Raw genomic sequence first — 17281 nt, 5'->3', positions numbered from 1 at the left:
GCTTTGCCCAGGGCTCCGGCAGCAGGGCTGTCTTGGGGGGGGGGGCGGTGTGTCCTGGGAGCCCTGCCGTCTGGCTGGCTCGGGGCCGGCCCGGCAGTGCCCTCGCCCTTGCCGTCCTGGGGTCCTTCCGTCCCCGCCTTCACTCTCGGCTCCGCCGCGGCCCCGTGTGCAATTGAAAAAAGGTGACTCTCGCAGAAGTAACCTTACACACAGAGGAGATATACTTAAGAAAAGCCTCGCTCTGCCCCGGTGTGCGCGGGCGTGCGGGGTTTCTAACCTTTGTACTTAAACACACATGTTAGATGCAGTGGTGTTTATAAGCTGAACTTGATAAATCACTGGATAGCAGAGCATTTTGGCTTTGTTAAATACAGACCAGTATTTTAAGTAAATGTATTGAACTTTTTATTTTTTATTTATTTTTTAAATTTATTTATTTATATATGTTTGGCTACATTGGGTCTTCGTTGCTGTGCGCGGGCTTTCTCTAGTTGTGGTGAGCGGGGGCTACTCTTCGTTGCAGTGCACGGGCTTCTCACTGCGGTGGCTTCTCTTGTTGTGGAGCAGTCTCTGGGTGCGTGGGCTTCAGTAGTTGTGGCATGTGGGCTCAGAAGTTGTGGCACACAGGCTTAGTTGCTCCAAGGCATGTGGGATCTTCCTGGTCCAGGGCTTGCACCCGTGTCCCCTGCATTGGCAGGCGGGTTCTTAACCACTGCGCCACCAGGGAAGTCCTATTGAACTTTTTTAAAGTTTAAATAAAATAGCATAACACGGATTTGGCTTTTTTTGTTTTTCTTTCCCCCAGCCACACTGCATGGCTTGTAGGATCTTAGTTCGCTGACCTGGGATAAAACCTGGGCCCTTGCAGTGGAAGCGCCAAGTCCTAACCGCTGGACCACTGGGAAAGTCCCAGATTTTGGCTTTTTTTTTTTTTTTTTTTAATTTATTTAATTTATTTATTTTTGGCTGCGTTGGGTCTTCGTTGCTGCAAACAGGCTTTCTCTAGTTGCGGCGAGCGGGGGCTACTCTTCGTTGTGGTGCGCGGGCTTCTCATTGTGGTGGCCTCTCCTGTTGCAAAGCACGGGCTCTAGGCGTGCGGGCTTCAGTAGTTGCAGCACGCGGGCTTAGTAGTTGTGGCTCGTGGGCTCTAGAGCACAGACTCAGTAGTTGTGGCGCACGGGCTTAGTTGCTCCGTGGCATGTGGGATCTTCCCTGACCAGAGCTCAAACCCGTGTCCCCTGCACTGGCAGGCGGACTCTCAACCACTGCGCCACCAGGGAAGCCCCCAGATTTGGCTTTTTAATGCATTGTTAACATGCAAACTTTAAACACATTTTGGCTGTAAAATTTAAAGGATTCTGGCCTTATCATGTGATTTCCCCTCTCATTCCTAGGGTATTGCCTTCTGATTTTTTCTTTTTTTTTTTAACTAATTAATTTATTTTTGGCTATGTTGTGTCTTCGTTGCTGCGCACGGGCTTTCTCTAGTTGAGGTGAACAGGGGCTACTCTTTGTTGCGATGCCTGGGCTTCTCATTTTGGTGGCTTCTCTTGTTGAGGAACACGGGGTCTAGGTGCGTGGGCTTCAGTAGTTGTGGCACGTGGGCTCTAGAGCGCAGGCTCAGTAGTTGTGGTGCATGGGCTTAGTTGCTCTGCGGCATGTGGGATCTTCCTGGACCAGGGCTCGAACCCGTGTCCCCTGCATTAGCAGGTGGATTCTTAGCCACTGCGCCACCAGGGAAGCCCTGCCTTCTGATTCTTAATAGGCTAACCCTATTCTGACCTTGATCATTTCTTCATTCTAGAACGCTTAGTGCGTTTAATCTACTAATGTAGCCTGTGCCACGTTTGGTGGTATATCATACGTTGAGATTTTGCATAATTTATTTCCAGTGCTAGATTTAAATTCCTCAAAATAGTAACTATGCTCTTATTTCTTTATATTTTTCAACAGAGTTCTGTAATTTTCAATGGAGTTCTTATTAGGTACCATTGTCATTTGACTTTTTTCTAAGTTGAAGTATGATTGGCATACACCATTCCCTTATTTTCAGGAGTAAACACAATTCGACATTTATGTACATTGCAAAATGGTCACCACAATAAGTTAAGAATTTGATTTCTTGTAATGAGAGTAGCTTTCACATACACAGTACAGTGTTATGGACTGTGGTCACCACAGTGTACATCACATCCCCGGGACTGACTTGTTTTGTCACTGGTAGTTTGCACCTCTTGACACCGTCACCCATTTTGCCCACCCCAGCCCCCCTTCTTTGTGTTCTCTTTATCTGCGAGTTCGGTTTCGTTTTGTTTTGTTTTGGAGGTTGATAACGGTAATGGTTGTACAACACTGTGAATGTACCTAATGCTACTGAATCATACACTTAAACTGGTTAAAAAGGTACATTTTTATATTTCTCACTAAAATTTTTAAAAAGCAAAAAGAAAAGGAAAAGGCCAAATAAATATACTGCTATTTATTAGGATTGTCTTTGTATAAAAAGGATGTTACAGGACTGGAGTCTGACAGATACTCATGCTAAGTGAAATGAGCCCATATGGAAGGGGACATTGAGACTTCCTTGTTCTCAGTGTGGTTGATGCGAAACCTAAAAATCCTTCTTGCCTCAATTACGTGGAGATTCTGTTTGTTATTCAGTATAATACTTTGTCTGATATTGTGTAAATACCCTTTTTAAGAACATTTTTGAAATCTTAACCAAGTAAGGAGAATTATCAGAAGCTGCTTTTAGGGGGATTAAAAACAGCAGTAAGTTAGTGAAACAGACTGTCAGGTCGAATTGTGGGTGGGGAGTGGTCCGTCTAGGGAATCTCTGCCCCGGGAAGGATGACCATGGATAAACCCGTGCTGACGAGGAATAGACATGAGGAGGCACCACTGTGAGCAGCGGTTAGTAGGTGCAGCAGACAAAATAGAAAAATATTTAGCATTATCAGGTATAAAAAAGAAGAAATTGGAAACATCAGGAAGAAAAAACCTTGAGGAAAGTACAGGCAGATTCAAAGGAAACAAATATTGAAGGAACTTCTAGAAATGTAAATATGGTAATTGGAATAATAACTTGATAACTGGGCTCTAAAGCTTAGTTAGACCTGAGGAGAGAACCACACTGGAAGAGCTGCGTGGGGCTTGTGCAGAACGCATCACGGAGATAAAGGGGTTGACGTGGCGGGAGAAGTTGCCTCTGGTCCATCGTTCAGTGTGCGGTCACAGAGATGCTTCAGTGGAGAATTTCACGTGGGTCTTTGTTTTAATGCAAGTTAGAGGAATACAAAAGCTGAAAGGGTGTGAGGCAGGGGGAATAAAGAGAAGGGTTGGGGTCATCAGACCTGCAGGTGAGGAGGGTCTCGCAAGCTGGACCTTAGTCTCAGGGCAGGCACCAGCCCGGCTGTGGAACTGCCAGCTGTGCCTTCCCAGTGATGGACGTCTTCCTAAGGAGGGACAAGCTGGTGGGCTTTTGAAGAGCACCGGGGGGGAGAAATCCACCCCCACCACTCCCCGCCGTCTCCCGTCCCCTCTAGTGCTCCCTGTGGCGGAATATAAAGCCGGCAGAGAGTGGGGAAACTGCTTGATAACTGACTCACGGGCCACAATTCGGAGCTGCAGGGTGTGTCTGTCCACTGTTGTAAAATGGAAGAATCAAGTGATGGGGCAGAGGAAATATTAGATATGAGTGGTTGAGAGATGAGATAGAAACTGGATAGAATACAGACCCAAGGGACCGAATCATGGAACACATGGCCCATTTCCAGTTGGGAAAAGAGAATGTTCTGTAACAGAGATAGCAGACTTCTCAGGAGCAGCAGTAGGGTTCAGGAGGAAATGGGATTGGATTTTGTGTTAGTTTCCTAGGGCTTCCTTAACAAATTACCACAACTAGGTGGTTTAAAACAGCAGAAAGTAAGTGTCTCACAGCTCTAGAGGCTGGAAGTCTGAAATCTGGGTGTTGGTGAGGCTCTGGGGTCATACTCTCCTATGCTTCTTCCAGCTTCTGGTGGTTCCTGTGTTCCTTCTTTTCTGGTTTCCTCTGGGAACTTCCTAAAACCAGTATCTATTTTCTTAAATGTAAGCAAACATTCTACTTAATAGGGAAACATCAGAAGGATTCCCTTTTTGTTTTTTTTTTTTTAAATTTTATTTATTTTATACAGCAGGTTCTTCATCCCCAGGGCACAGCAAAAGACTATAGACCAGGAGCTCGGTCTTTCTGGTGGAGACTTATTAGCTGATCACCATGGCTGCGGCCTGAGGGGTAGGTTTGTAATTAAGCCTGCATCTAGGGGCCCCCGAATCCTTTCCAGAGATGTCAGAGGGCGGGCCCTCCAGAGCCCAAGTTTCTTGGAGGGAGGCTTTACATGCATCTGACACCCATGGTTCACACCTTGAACGCCTGGCTCTGGTGGCCAGAGGGGCTTGTATTCCTGGGTCCCACAGGACTGTGGTGAGCGGAGGGCCAGTTTGGGACAGGCTGGCACACTCCATGCTGTCACGTGATGGAGGCCACCCTGCTTGTCCTGGAGCTTCAGCCTGAGGGACAGGCTTAGGTTGGGCGTGCAGAGCTGCTCTCAATAGGTTGGAGGCTGAGTGCCTGCCGTCTCCCACTTTCCCCGAGGTGGGCCCCCAGAAGAGAGTTTATACACTTGTCTGTGACTGCCACTCAGGGGTCACTGCAGGTCCCTGACTCTGGTGGCCAGTGGGACTCAGGCTTGCAGTTGCTCACAGCCCTGTATGTTTGTGAACTTTAGAGGAAAGTGTCCAGTCAGCCTGAATCTGGGTTCTTAGACCCTCCCCTTTGGGACACTGACAGGTCTTGGCACACCCTCAACTGCTGGGAGCCACTAAAATACATCAGGCTGCCTGGACAAGCACAGCGATTTGAGAGACGACCAAGAGCTGGGAAGAGCTGAACAAAAAGGCTCATCTCCCACATGAGGCCTTCAAGACTGGGAGAGGCGGTTGTTTCCTTTTCTGCACAGAAGTCAACAGAGTCCAGCAAAATGAAGAAACAGAGGGGGCTTGCCTGGTGGCGCAGTGGTTGCGAGTCCGCCTGCCGATGCAGGGGACGCGGGTTCGTGCCCAGGTCCGGGAAGATCCCACATGCCGCGGAGCGGCTGGGCCCGTGAGCCACGGCCGCTGAGCCTGCTCGTCCGGAGCCTGTGCTCCGCAACGGGAGAGGCCACAGCAGTGAGAGGCCCGCGTACCGCAAAAAAAAAAGAAACAGAGGAATATGTTCCAAATGAAAGAACAGATTACAACCTCAGAAAAAAGCCTTAATGAGACAGAACTAATTTACTTGATAAATAGCTAAAGTAATGGTCATAAAGATGCTCACCAAACTGGGGAAAAGAATGCATGAACACGTGAGAACTTCAACAGAGAAGGAAAATATTTTAAAGTGCCAAAGAGAAGTCTCAGCTGAAGAATACAATAACCAAAATGACTGAGATACAATAACCAAAATGGCAGAGACTCGATGGTTGAAAACTTCCTGACCTTTGGGAAGGAAACAGACATCCAAGAACTCAAAGAGACCCACACCAAGGCACATTATAGCTCAGTTGTCCAAAGTTAAAGACAAGGAGAGAAAAACAACTTGTCACATACAAAGGAAACCCCACCCTCCCCATAAGAACGTGAGCAGATTTTTCAGCAAAACTTTGCAGGCATGATATAGTCAAAGTTCTGAAGGAAAAACTTATAACCAAGAATTCTCTCCCTGATAAAGACATCATTCAGATTAGAGACATTAAGAGCTTTGCATTTAAGCAAAAGTGTAGGAGTTCATCACCACTTGTAAGAAATGTTGAAGGAGCTTTGTTAAATTAAAAAGAAAGGGCACTTATTAGTAACAGGGACACATGAAAGGATAAATCTCACTGGAAAAGTAAATACATAATAAAGGTGGTGGATTAATTGCCTATAAAGCTAGTATGAAGGTTAAAAGACAAAAGTAGTAACAATAACTATGATTATAATAATTAAAGGATAAACAAGATAAAAAGACGTGAAACATGACATCAAAAGTATAAAACATGGGAGTGGAGAGTAAAAATGATGAGCTTAGAATGGGGTTGAATTTAAGTTGTTACAACTTAAAATAGACTGTTGTAGATGTAAGTTATTATATGTAAGCCTCATGGTAACCACAATGCAAAAACCTACGGTAAATACACGATAAAGAGAAATGAATATAAGCATATCACTGAAAATAGTTATCAAACCACAAAGGAAGGGAGCAAGAGAAGAAAGAAACAAACTACAAAAGCAGCCAGAAAGCAGTTAGCAGAATGGCGATAAGTACATACCTACTGATGGTTACTTTAAATGTAAATGGACTGAATTCTCCTGTCAGAAGACACAGAGTGGCTGAATGGATAAAGAAAAAACAAGATCCATCTATATTCTGCCTACAAGAAACTCACTTTAGATGTAAGGACACACACAGACTAAAGTGAAGGGATGGAAAAAGATACCCATGCAAATGGAAACCACAAGAAAATCTGGAGTAGCTGTCCATATGTAAGACAGAATAAACTTCAAAATGAAGACTGTAGTAAGAGATAGAGAGGGGCTTTATATAATGAAAAAGGGGTCAGTCTTCAAGAAGATACAACATTTGTCAGTATTTATACACCCAGCAGAAGAGTATGTAAATATATAAAGCAAATATTAACAGACTTGTAGGGAGAGATAGACAGCAAAACAATAATAGTGGGGGACTTTAATACCCCACTGACATCAATGGACAGATTATCTAGACAGAAAATCAATAAGGAAACACAAACCTTAAATTATATGTTAGACCAGATAGACATGGACTTAACAGATATTTGCAGAACATTCCATCTCGAAGCAACAGAATCCACATTCTTTTCAAGTGCACATGGAACGTTTCCAAGATAGATGAAACGTTAGGCCACCAAAAAATCTTAATAAATTTAGTAGGATCGAAATAATATTTTCCATTCACACTGGTATGAAACTAGAAATTAATAACACGAAGAAAACTGGAAAATTCACAAACATGGGGAGATTAAACAATGTGCTCCTGAACAACCAATGGGTAAAAGAATATCCAAAAGAGAATCAAAATACCTTAAGACAAAAATGAAAATGTAAGATACCAAAAATTATGGGATGCAGCAAAAGCAGTTCTAAGAAGAAAGTTTGGATAAATGCCTACCTCAAGAAAAAAGTAAAGTCTCAAATACACAAATCAACTTTACACCTCAAGGAACCAGCTAAAGAAGAACATAAAAAGCCCACCGTTAGAAGGAAGGAAATAAAGATCATAGCAAAAATAAATGAAATGGAAACTAAAAAGAATTAGAAAAGGTCAATGAAACCAAGAGGTGATTCTTTGAAAAGATGAACAAAACTGACAGACCTTTAGCTAGACTCACAAGAAAAAAGAGGACTCCAATAAATAAAATCAGAAGTGAACACTAGATATTACAGCTGGTGCCAGAGAGATACAAAGGATCGTAAGAGACTACTGAGAACAGTTAACATTGCTAACAAACTGGACAGCCTAGAAGAAATGGATAAATTTCTAGAAACATACAACTTACCAAGACTGAATCATGATGAAATAGAAAACCATAACAGATTAATTACTAGTAAGGAGATTGAATTAGTCATCAAGAAAACCTTCCTACAAACAAAAGTCTAGGACCAGTCCAGGAATATACAATGCAGAAATGACAGTCTCTTCAATAAATGGTTTTGGAGAAACTGGACCACTGGGGCTTCCCTGGTGGTGCAGTGGTTAAGAATCTGCCTTCCAACACAGTGAACACAGGATCGATCCCTCCCGGGTCAGGGAACTCTAGATCCCACATGCATGCTGCAACTAAGAGTTCACGTGCCACAACTAAGGAGCCCACTGGCTTCAACTAAGACCTGGTACAGCCAAAAAATAAAAAACTGGACCACTGCTTCACCCCATACACAAAAATTAACTCAAAATGACATACAGACTTGAATGTAACACCTGAAACCATAAAACTCCTGGAAGAAAACATAGGCAGTAAGCTTCTTGACATCTGTCTTGGCGATGGCTTTTTGGATCTTACTACAAAGGCAAAAGCCACAAAAGCAGAAATAAACAAGTGGGCCTACAGCAAACGGAATAGCTTCTGCACAGCAAAGGAAACCATACACAAAATTAAAAGACAACCTACTGAGTGGGGGAAGATATTTGCAAATCATATACCTAATAGTCTTAATACCCCAAGCAGGTAAAGAACTTATACAAGTCAATAGCAAAAAACCCCCCAAAAAACAAAGAAAACCACCAAACCCCAAACAATCCAATTAAAAAATGGAGGACCTTGGGACTTACCTTGTGGCGCAGCGGTTACGAATCCACCTGCCAACGCAGGGGCCATGAGTTTGATCCCTGGTCCAGGAAGATGCCACGTACTGCAGAGCAAGTAAGCCCATGCGCCACAACTATTGAGCCTGTGTTCTAGAGCCCATGAGCCACAACTACTGAGCCCACGTGCCACAACTACTGAAGCCCATGTGCCTAGAGCCCGTGCTCTGCAGCAAGAGAAACCATGGCAATGAGAAGCTCGCGCACTACAGCGAAGAGTAGCCCCTGCTCACCGCAACTAGAGAAAGCCCGTGTGCAGCAACGAAGACCCAATGCAACCAATAAATAAACAAAATTATTTTTTAAAAAAAAGGAGGACCCGAATAGGCATTTTTCCCAAGAAGACATAGAAAAGATGCTCAATGTCAAGTCAAAACCACAGTGAGATACCACATCATACCTCTCAGAATGGCTAGTATCAAAAAGACAAGAGATAACCAGTGCTGGCAAGGATGTGGATTAGAGCAAAATCTCGTACACTGTTGGTGGGAATGTAAGTTGGTGCAGCCACTATGGAGATTTCTCAAAAAACGAAAAATAGAACTACCATGTGATCCAGGAATTCCATTTCTGGGTATTTATCCGAAGAAAACAAAACTAATTATAATAAAAGATAAATGTACACCCATGTTCATAGCAAGATGTATAATAGTCAAGGTACGGAAGCCACCTAAGTGCCCATCACTAGATGGATAAAGAGTTGGTGCACACACAATGGAGTAATGTTTAGCCATTAAAAAAAAAAGCATGAAATCCTGCCATCTGCCACAACATGGGTGGGCCTAGAGGGCATTATGCTAAGTGAAGTAAGTCAGAGGAAGACAAGCACAGGACGAGCCCTCTTATATGTGGAATCTCTAAAGAAAAAAGCTCATTAGAGAGAACAGATTGTTGGTCACAGGAGGCAGGGTGTTGGTGGGGAAGTGAGAGAACTGGGTTATGTTGGTCTGTCTGTTTAGTTTAAATGAGTGGAATAAAAGTTTTAAACAGTAACTGGTAAGAATCGAAGGATGAAGCATTTTGTTTCCTCTTTATGTTTTATTTTGAATATGAAAATAATTGATGAGAAAAGAAGAATTCGGTCAATAAATTTAGCAGAAATACTAGAATTAGAGTAACAAGTAACGAAACGGTGGATCTAGACAAAGCTTTCCTCAACCAAGCTTCCAGGAGACCGCTGAGTCCTAATGCCCTGAAGTAGGGATCAGCTAACTTTCTGTAAAGGGCCCTGGAGGCCATGCAGGGCTGTGTTTCTATAAAACTGTGTGTGTGTGTGTGTGTGTGTGTGTGTTTGCGTTTGCTCAGCCCTAAAGCATCCAATTACATGTGTTGAGTTAACTTCTGTCCCATATATATTTACACGTAGTACTAGGTATATACCTTGGAATTATTGAGAAAACAATCACACAAATAATTTTCTCTACAGTTTACTTCTATCTTGGAACTGTGTTTGATCTTTAAGTATAGGAACTTTATAATGGAAGGATCAGGTAAACATTAATGGAATTTAACACCACAGAAGAAAAGGTAACCATATATTGTGTCTGCTGAGGTGATGAAAAAGGAAGTACAAGCATCACCTATGTAATAACATTGCCAAGAAACACACCCGTTTGTCTGGTCAAAGGACCTCAATAGAACTACCACAGGGCACATTAACACTGTGATGAGAATGCCACTTGCTAAATCCGGAACGTGGGGAATTCTACCAAGAAAAATGACCCAATTTCTCCACCAGATAAATTGGAGAGGACACTGTTACACATTCCACTAAATTTAAGAGACATACCAACCAAATGCACTGTCTGGACCTTTTTGGATTTGATTTGAACAAACCAACTTAAAATTATTGAACAAGTGGGTAAGTTTGACCTTGACTCAGTATTTGATGTTAAATATTAAATAAATCATTTTATGTTCCTGAAATTCGTACAGAAGAGCAGAGGGCCAAGCATAGCCAAGATAATTTTTAAAATCGATATGTTCGGGACACTCATTCTACCAGATAACAGAATAAAAGCCGCCGTGAATGTGGGAGAGTGTTACTGGCTTGGAGATGGGTAGTGAGACCTGGCAGTGAACAGCCAGAAACAGACCTGGTTCCTCACCAGGCGCTGCCAGCACCATTGTCGCCTGATGGACTAAAGGCCAAAAGCTTTTTGAAGAAAACATAGGTGAGGGTCTTTAAGATGCTGGGACAGAAAGAATTTAAGTAACAAAAGCACAAACTACAGGGGAAGGAGATTGATATACTCGATGACATTAATTGTTTAAAATTTACAAATGACTAAAACACCTTAAACAAAGTGAAAAGACAAATCAGGTATGGAAGAAGATAGTTTTAATAAAGACTTCTTATCCACATTATTTAAAAGCACTTCTCCAAATCATTTAGAAATCCAACAACCCACAGGGAATAAAAGGCAAAGTATATAAGCAGGGTATTCACAGAAGAGGATAATAAACATGAAAATACGTTGTGTCATTCCAATCAGGAAAAGGCAAACAGAAACATCAGAATTCCACGTCATATGTATCAGGTTAGAAAAAATGCTAAAAATTTACCCCTCAATGTGAGAGTGAGGTAGCTCGCTTGCATCACTTGTGAAGGAGTAGCTGTGAGCCTTTAAAGGCTCCACAGTGCACCTGGCAGGTCCCTGCTGCCGTGGACCCTGGAGGGCTCACCCGTGCTCAGGAAGGCGCCTCTCTCGAAAGGGTGGTTCTTACGATGCAAAGAATCAGAGTCCTAACGTTAAAATTTGACAGCTTGGTATGTGGATATTCGTTAATTTGGTTATACTTTTCTTTAAGCTTGAAATCATTCTCTTTGTTAAAAAACAGTTTTGAACGTCGTTTATAGCAAAGTGCCTCTGATTAATTAAAGCAGATACAGATTCTCTTACACTTAAAAGTTTATTTATAAATGAGCATGAAGTAGGAACAGAGGGAGCTTGGTGAGAGCACGCTGTCTGCAGGTTTAGGGCTGTGTCGTGCTCCCACCGGGCACCTTCCCGGGCCTCTCTCTCCGTCGTTGGGTCTTGCCTTCTGATGGTGTTCTGCATTCCTTGCCTCTCTTCCGCTCTGCTGGCACGAGGGCCAGCCAGGCCAGCAGTGCAGTGTCAAGTATGCTTCTTATGGCCACAGCTGGGAGCCGGAAAACGCCCTCCCTCTTCCAGCTCCTGGCCCATCCAGCTGGCTTCTTCCCTCGCTCGCAGGAGCCCTCCTCCTGCACTGGCGAGGGTGCACCAGCTGCCGTAGGTGGGGTGGCCGCCGAGCAAGGATAGCTGGTGCGAGAGCTGCGATGGGCTTGTACCGTCCTGGGTGTGTTTGGATTGAGGTCTGGTCCTAAAAAGGGATGTTGTCTTCTTGCTGGAAAGTTAGGAAGGCCTTGGGGTTGTCAGAGAGGGTGACCCTCAGTCAGTGCTCTGCTCTTCTCTGACCCTGTAATTCTGCTTTCCTTCTCTCTTGGTCTTCCCCGTCCCCATCCGGGGCCGCCTTCCTCCCTCACCCCCCGACCTGAACTTGGTAGGACTAAGAGGAAGTGGGTCCACAAAGCATTGCATCCCTAGCACCATCCAAATTAGCAAAGAGAGGACTCAAAGGGAGCAGAAGTCAGCGTTTGGTGATCTGTTTCCTTCTCTCAGAACAGACGTCTGCCCCTCTGGAGCCCCTGACGCACCTGTGCTTTGTGTTCACGCAGATCGCGCCAAGAGAAGGAAGCTCAGGGAAGAGAGGGCCTGGCTGCTGGCTCAGGGCAAGGCGCTCCCGCCCGAGTTGTCCCACTTGGACCCTCCCTCCCCTCCGCGGGAAGAGAAGAGGACGAGAGACCCGTGAGTGTTGAGTGGCCCCAAGCCTGCCTCGTCATGTCCTTAGAACAGCCCTCTGTGAGGGTCGTGGCCAGTGCTCGTGAGTTCCTTCCGCTGCTGTCTGACTTGCTGGGTTATTATTCTTTAGATCACAGAAGTACTTACTAGAGTAGAGTAAAACCTGGCAGAGTGTGCTAATAAATCACGAACGTTACAGAATCATAAATGAGTTCCACGAAACCATCATTTTGTAGATGGAAAAGGTGGTGGTCCTGTTCGGCTGACGTATGCTGGCCCTCATCCTCGTCGCATTGTCAGGAGCGTTCTCAGTGTTACAGACTTTCCTTAACAAAGGGGTACTGGGACTATTCCAAACCTGGGCGCAAGTGAGCTGTGTGTGAGGTTGGAGCAAGAGCTCCGAGGAGAGAAGGTGGTCTCGGCTACCGCTAATCTCTTCTTTTCTGATTTACAGCTTTGAGCTGGACGACGATTTCACTGCCATGTACAAAGGTCAGTTCCCACACTCAGCTCCCGTGTTCTGCCTAAGCGTGTTCCCACGTCGGTGTGTTAACCCAGCTCTCCTCTTTGGCCCTCAGTTCTGGACGTGGTGAAGGCTCACAAGGATTCCTGGCCCTTTTTGGAACCAGTGGATGAATCGTATGCCCCTAACTATTACCAGATTATTAAGGTAGAGGTGGCCTTGTCAGCCGCACGCGACTGTGGTGTGTGCATCTTAGTGGTCTGTGTTGTCGTGTGTAAGTTCACCTGCTGCCCCTCAGGGCTCAGGGTTGCTGGGTGCACCCCAGGCTTTTGAGCAGCTCCTAATGCTGTGATCGCTCCGCCTCGCAGGACCTGCAGGATGCTGTGTTCTCCAGCCCGTGATAATTAACGTGTCCTGTTGTAGGTCCCCATGGATATTTCAAGCATGGAGAAGAAACTGAATGGAGGTTTATACTGTTCCAAGGAAGAGTTTGTGAATGACATGAAGACTATGTTCAGGAACTGTCGAAAATATAACGGGGAAAGTAGCGGTAAGTACAAGACGGGTGGCTGTGGATTCACACTGGCACACCAGTAGGACCAAGAGTAACACGCCCCCTCTTTTAGAAACACACCTTCCAGAGATTCAGACCTTCCTTGGGGACCATCAGGAGAATGTGTGTTAACGCTGTGGGATGGGCGTGCCGGGCCCTGTCCCGCCCCATCCGGCCAGAGGGGCAGCGGTGGCTGGCGGCCCGGGTCCTCGTCTTCCCCCAGGCCCGCCTGTGTCTATTTGTCCTCGGCCCCCACCGTCAGCCACCTTTGCATCACACAGCAGACCTCTGATGACACAGCCCGTGTCGCGCCAGGTGCTGAAACTGGAGCTCACGATGCCTTCTTTTTTTTACTAGACGGATTCAGTGATTGTACTTAATGTTTCTGCGGTTTGGCATTAAAGAATTCAATTTTTACCGGTTTGGGGTACTGGGCTCACTGTCCCAGCCACACAGGCTGGAGACCAGAAAACCGTGTCCTGGTTTCTTGTTCTGGTCTCATGTCCGTAGCCCTACAACGTAGGAAGCGCTGCAGCCCAGGCAGCCGCGCAGTCGAGCCCGGGGCTGCCCCGTTGCATGTTTGTGGGCGGAGGTCTGGGGGCCTGCCCAGCGGGGCTCAGGCCTCGGTCCCCCGCAGAGTACACCAAGATGTCGGACAACCTGGAGAGGTGCTTCCACCGTGCGATGCTGAAGCATTTTCCTGGTGAGGATGGGGACACGGACGAAGAATTCTGGGTCAGAGAGGAGGAGAAGCGGGAGAAGAGGCGTGGTCGGGCTGCACGCAGCCACGTGTGCACCCGCTCCCGGGACTCGGAGGCGCCTGGCCGGAAGCAGCAGCCTGCGGAGAACGGGGGGAAGTCGCTGCCCCCTGGGCGCCGCGCTGCATCCTCTGGGGCCGGTGAGAGCAGCGGCTCTGCGCAGCTCCCTGGCGAGGTGGGCACCCCGAACAGCCGCAGCCTCCCTGGACCCCTGCATTACGGCGGACCCAGCCAGGCGCCCCTCGCAAGCCAGCTGGTGAGGAACAGCTTTGTCCCATTGTGGGTTCCCCTGGTTGAGGGCTGGGGCGGGGCGTGAAGCCTTCTCAATAGATCCTCTCCCAACATGGTGTTGCTGCTTATGGGTGCTCTCTTCTCCCTGTCTGCCCTTCCTCTATCCTTCCTTCATTTTAAATCCTTCTTTTCCGAAATCATTTGAACCACACATTCTCAACACGGGCGTTATTAACCCCTTTTAAGTTCAAGGCACAGAGGTACATACAGTATGTAAGTGAACCCTTCACGAGGGGCGCAGTTGGGGAGAACACTGGCGGAGGCGGCTCTGGGGAGAGACGAGGACGGGAAGCCCCTGCTCTGGGCCCTCCTGTGGTGAGTGTGCGCACGGAGCAGGTGGCGGCCTTGTCCTCCAGCAGGACATTCGTCTTCCGGATGCGAAGGGTGTGCCTCTTCTCTTCTTCTTCTTGCCTTTGCTCCGTGCCCTCCAGAGGCCAGCAGGACAGGGAACGTTTTGTCCTCTCCGAGGGTCGGATCCTGCCACCATCCGTGTCTCCTCTGGAGCCCCAGAGCCACACCCCGGCGGGCCTGGACAGCATCCCCAGCCTTTAGCAGTGCAGGTAAGCAAACGGCTCAGCGTGCACAGGTGCAAAGGTGTGTTTCAGAAATACAGTCTCTCCCCAGGTTAAATTGGACTTGTAATTTCCCATTACCTTGTGGTAAGCACATCTCTTTTCTTGTTGCCAGCCTCCAGCTGGAATTAACCATCACCGAGGCCCGCCCGACGAGAAGCCGGTGTGTGGGGGCCTAGCGCCCCTTGCTGACATGGGATCGCGTCCTGGACCCTCGCTGCTCGGGCACATGAGCAGCCCCAGCCAGGAGGGGACTATGTATCCTCCAGCTCATTTCCAGCCAGGCTTTATCCCTCCCAGGCACGGTGGGGCTCCGGCCCGACCCCCAGCCTTTCCTGAGAGTTCAGAAATCCCTCCCAGCCACATGTACCGATCCTACAAGTACCTGAGTCGAGTACACTCTGCAGTCTGGAATGGGAATCACGGTGCTACAAATCCAGGACCCTTGGGGCCAGATGAGAAGCCCCCCATGGGGCCAGGACCCTCTCACCAGCCTCGTACTCTGGGTCACATGATAGATTCCCGAGTGATGAGAGCACCCCCCCTCCCCCCAAACCAGTGGCCAGAACAATCAGGCTTCCTACCTCACGGAGTTCCTTCTTCGGGGTACATGCGACCACCCTGTAAACCTGGTGGACATCGGTTCCAGCCCCCTCCAGCACCAACGCAAGGTTCTCTCTTTGGAGCACCGGCCCAAGCCCTGCGGGGAATGCAGGGCGGGGACTCCATGCTGGACAGCCCAGAGATGCTCGCCATGCAGCAGCTCTCCTCGCGGGGGTGCCCGGCAGGCATGCCTTACCGCCCCCGCCAACCCGTACCGCCCCCTGCTCCTGGTCCTTTCCCCCCAGTGGGCGTGGCGGCCCCCAAGCCTGCCTCGGGGGACCCTGGGCGGACACAGGACAGCAGGGAAACACTGGAGCCTGAGAATGGCCGAGGTAATTCCCAGGCTCACCTTCATCTGCCCTTTGGCTCTCTAAGCTGTTAATTAAGGACTTACCTTTTTTTTTTTTTTTAACATCTTTATTGGAGTATAATTGCTTTACAATGGTGTGTTAGTTTCTGCTGTATAACAAAGTGAATCAGCTATACATATACGTATGTCCCCATATCCTCTCCCTCTTGCATCTCCCTCCCACCCTCCCTATCCCACTCCTCTAGGTGGACACAAAGCACCGAGCTGATCTCCCTGTGCTATGCGGCTGCTTCCCGCTAGCTAGCTGTTTTACATTTGGTAGTGTGTATATGTCCATGCCACTCTCTCACTTCGTCCCAGCTTCCCCATCCCCCTCCCCGTGTCCTCAAGTCCATTCTCTACGTCTGTGTCTTTGTTCCTGTCCTGCCCCTACGTTCTTCAGATCCTTTTTTTTTTTTTTTTTTTAAGATTCCATATATATGTGTTGGCACACAGCATTTGTTTTTCTCTTTCTGACTTACTTCACTCTGTATGACAGACTCTGGGTCCATCCACTTTACTACAAATAACTCAATTTCGTTTCTTTTTATGGCTGAGTAACATTCCACTGTATATATATGCCACATCTTCTTTATCCATTCATCTGTCGATGGACGCTTAGGTTGCTTCCATGTCCTGGCTATTGTAAACAGTGCTGCAGTGAACATTATGGTACATGACTCCTTTTGAATTATGGTTTTTTCAGGGTATATGCCCGGTAGTGGGATTGCTGGGTCGTATGGTAGTTCTGTTTTTAGTTTTTTAAGAAACCTCCTTACTCTTCTCCCTAGTGACTGTATCAGTTTACATTCCCACCAACAGTGCAGGAGGGTTCCCTTTTCTTCACAGCCTCTCCAGCATTTATTGTTTGTAGATTTTTTTGATGATGGCCATTCTGACCGGTGTGAGGTGATACCTCATTGTAGTTTTGATGTGTATTTCTCAAGTGATTAGTGATGTTGAGCACCTTTCATGTGTTTGTTGGCAATCTGTATATCTTCTTTGGAGAAATGTCTATTTAGGTCTTCTGCCCATTTTTGGGTTGGGTTGTTTGTTTTTTTGATATTGAGCTGCGTGAGCTGCTTGTACATTTTGGAGATTAATCCTTTGTCCGTTGCTTCATTTGTAAATAGTTTCTCCTATTCTGAGGGTTGTCTTTTCATCTTGTTTATGGTTTCCTTTGCTGTGTAAAAGCTTTTAAGTTTTATTAGGTCCCATTTGTATGTTTTTGTTTTTATTTCCGTTTCTCTAGGAGGGGGGTCAAAAAGGATCTTGCTCTGATTTATGTCATAGAGTGTTCTGCCTATGTTTTCCTCTAAGAGTTTTATAGTGTTTGGCTTTAAGTCTTTAATCTATTTTGAGTTTGTTTTTGTGTACCGTGTTAGGGAGTGTTCTAATTTCATTCTTTCACATGTAGCTGTCCAGTTTTCCCAGCACCACTTATTGAAGAGGCTGTCTTTTAAGCAT

General features: G+C 46.5%; 1 protein-coding gene across 2 annotated transcripts in view; it reads left to right on the top strand.

The window, feature by feature from the left end:
- The window catches only part of LOC114885280 (cat eye syndrome critical region protein 2), a 158425-nt gene that overhangs the window by 126788 nt on the left and 14356 nt on the right, over positions 1-17281 (top strand). For both annotated transcript variants that reach the window (XR_003791063.1, XM_029204938.1), the window contains exons 9-15: positions 12102-12231; positions 12680-12717; positions 12804-12895; positions 13112-13238; positions 13879-14255; positions 14722-14850; positions 14978-15797. Coding sequence is in view for 1 of the 2 variants with exons in the window: in XM_029204938.1 (XP_029060771.1) it covers positions 12102-12231; positions 12680-12717; positions 12804-12895; positions 13112-13238; positions 13879-14255; positions 14722-14850; positions 14978-15797 (1713 nt within the window). In the remaining variant the exon portion in view is untranslated. The remainder of the gene's footprint in view (positions 1-12101; positions 12232-12679; positions 12718-12803; positions 12896-13111; positions 13239-13878; positions 14256-14721; positions 14851-14977; positions 15798-17281) is intronic.

This window comes from Monodon monoceros, unplaced genomic scaffold (genome assembly GCF_005190385.1).
Source record: "Monodon monoceros isolate NGI ecotype Baffin Bay Population unplaced genomic scaffold, NGI_Narwhal_1 Super_Scaffold_6, whole genome shotgun sequence".
NCBI lineage: Eukaryota > Metazoa > Chordata > Mammalia > Artiodactyla > Monodontidae > Monodon > Monodon monoceros.
The sequence above is the reverse complement of the archived record's forward strand: the minus strand, read 5'-3'. Positions and strand labels throughout refer to the sequence as shown.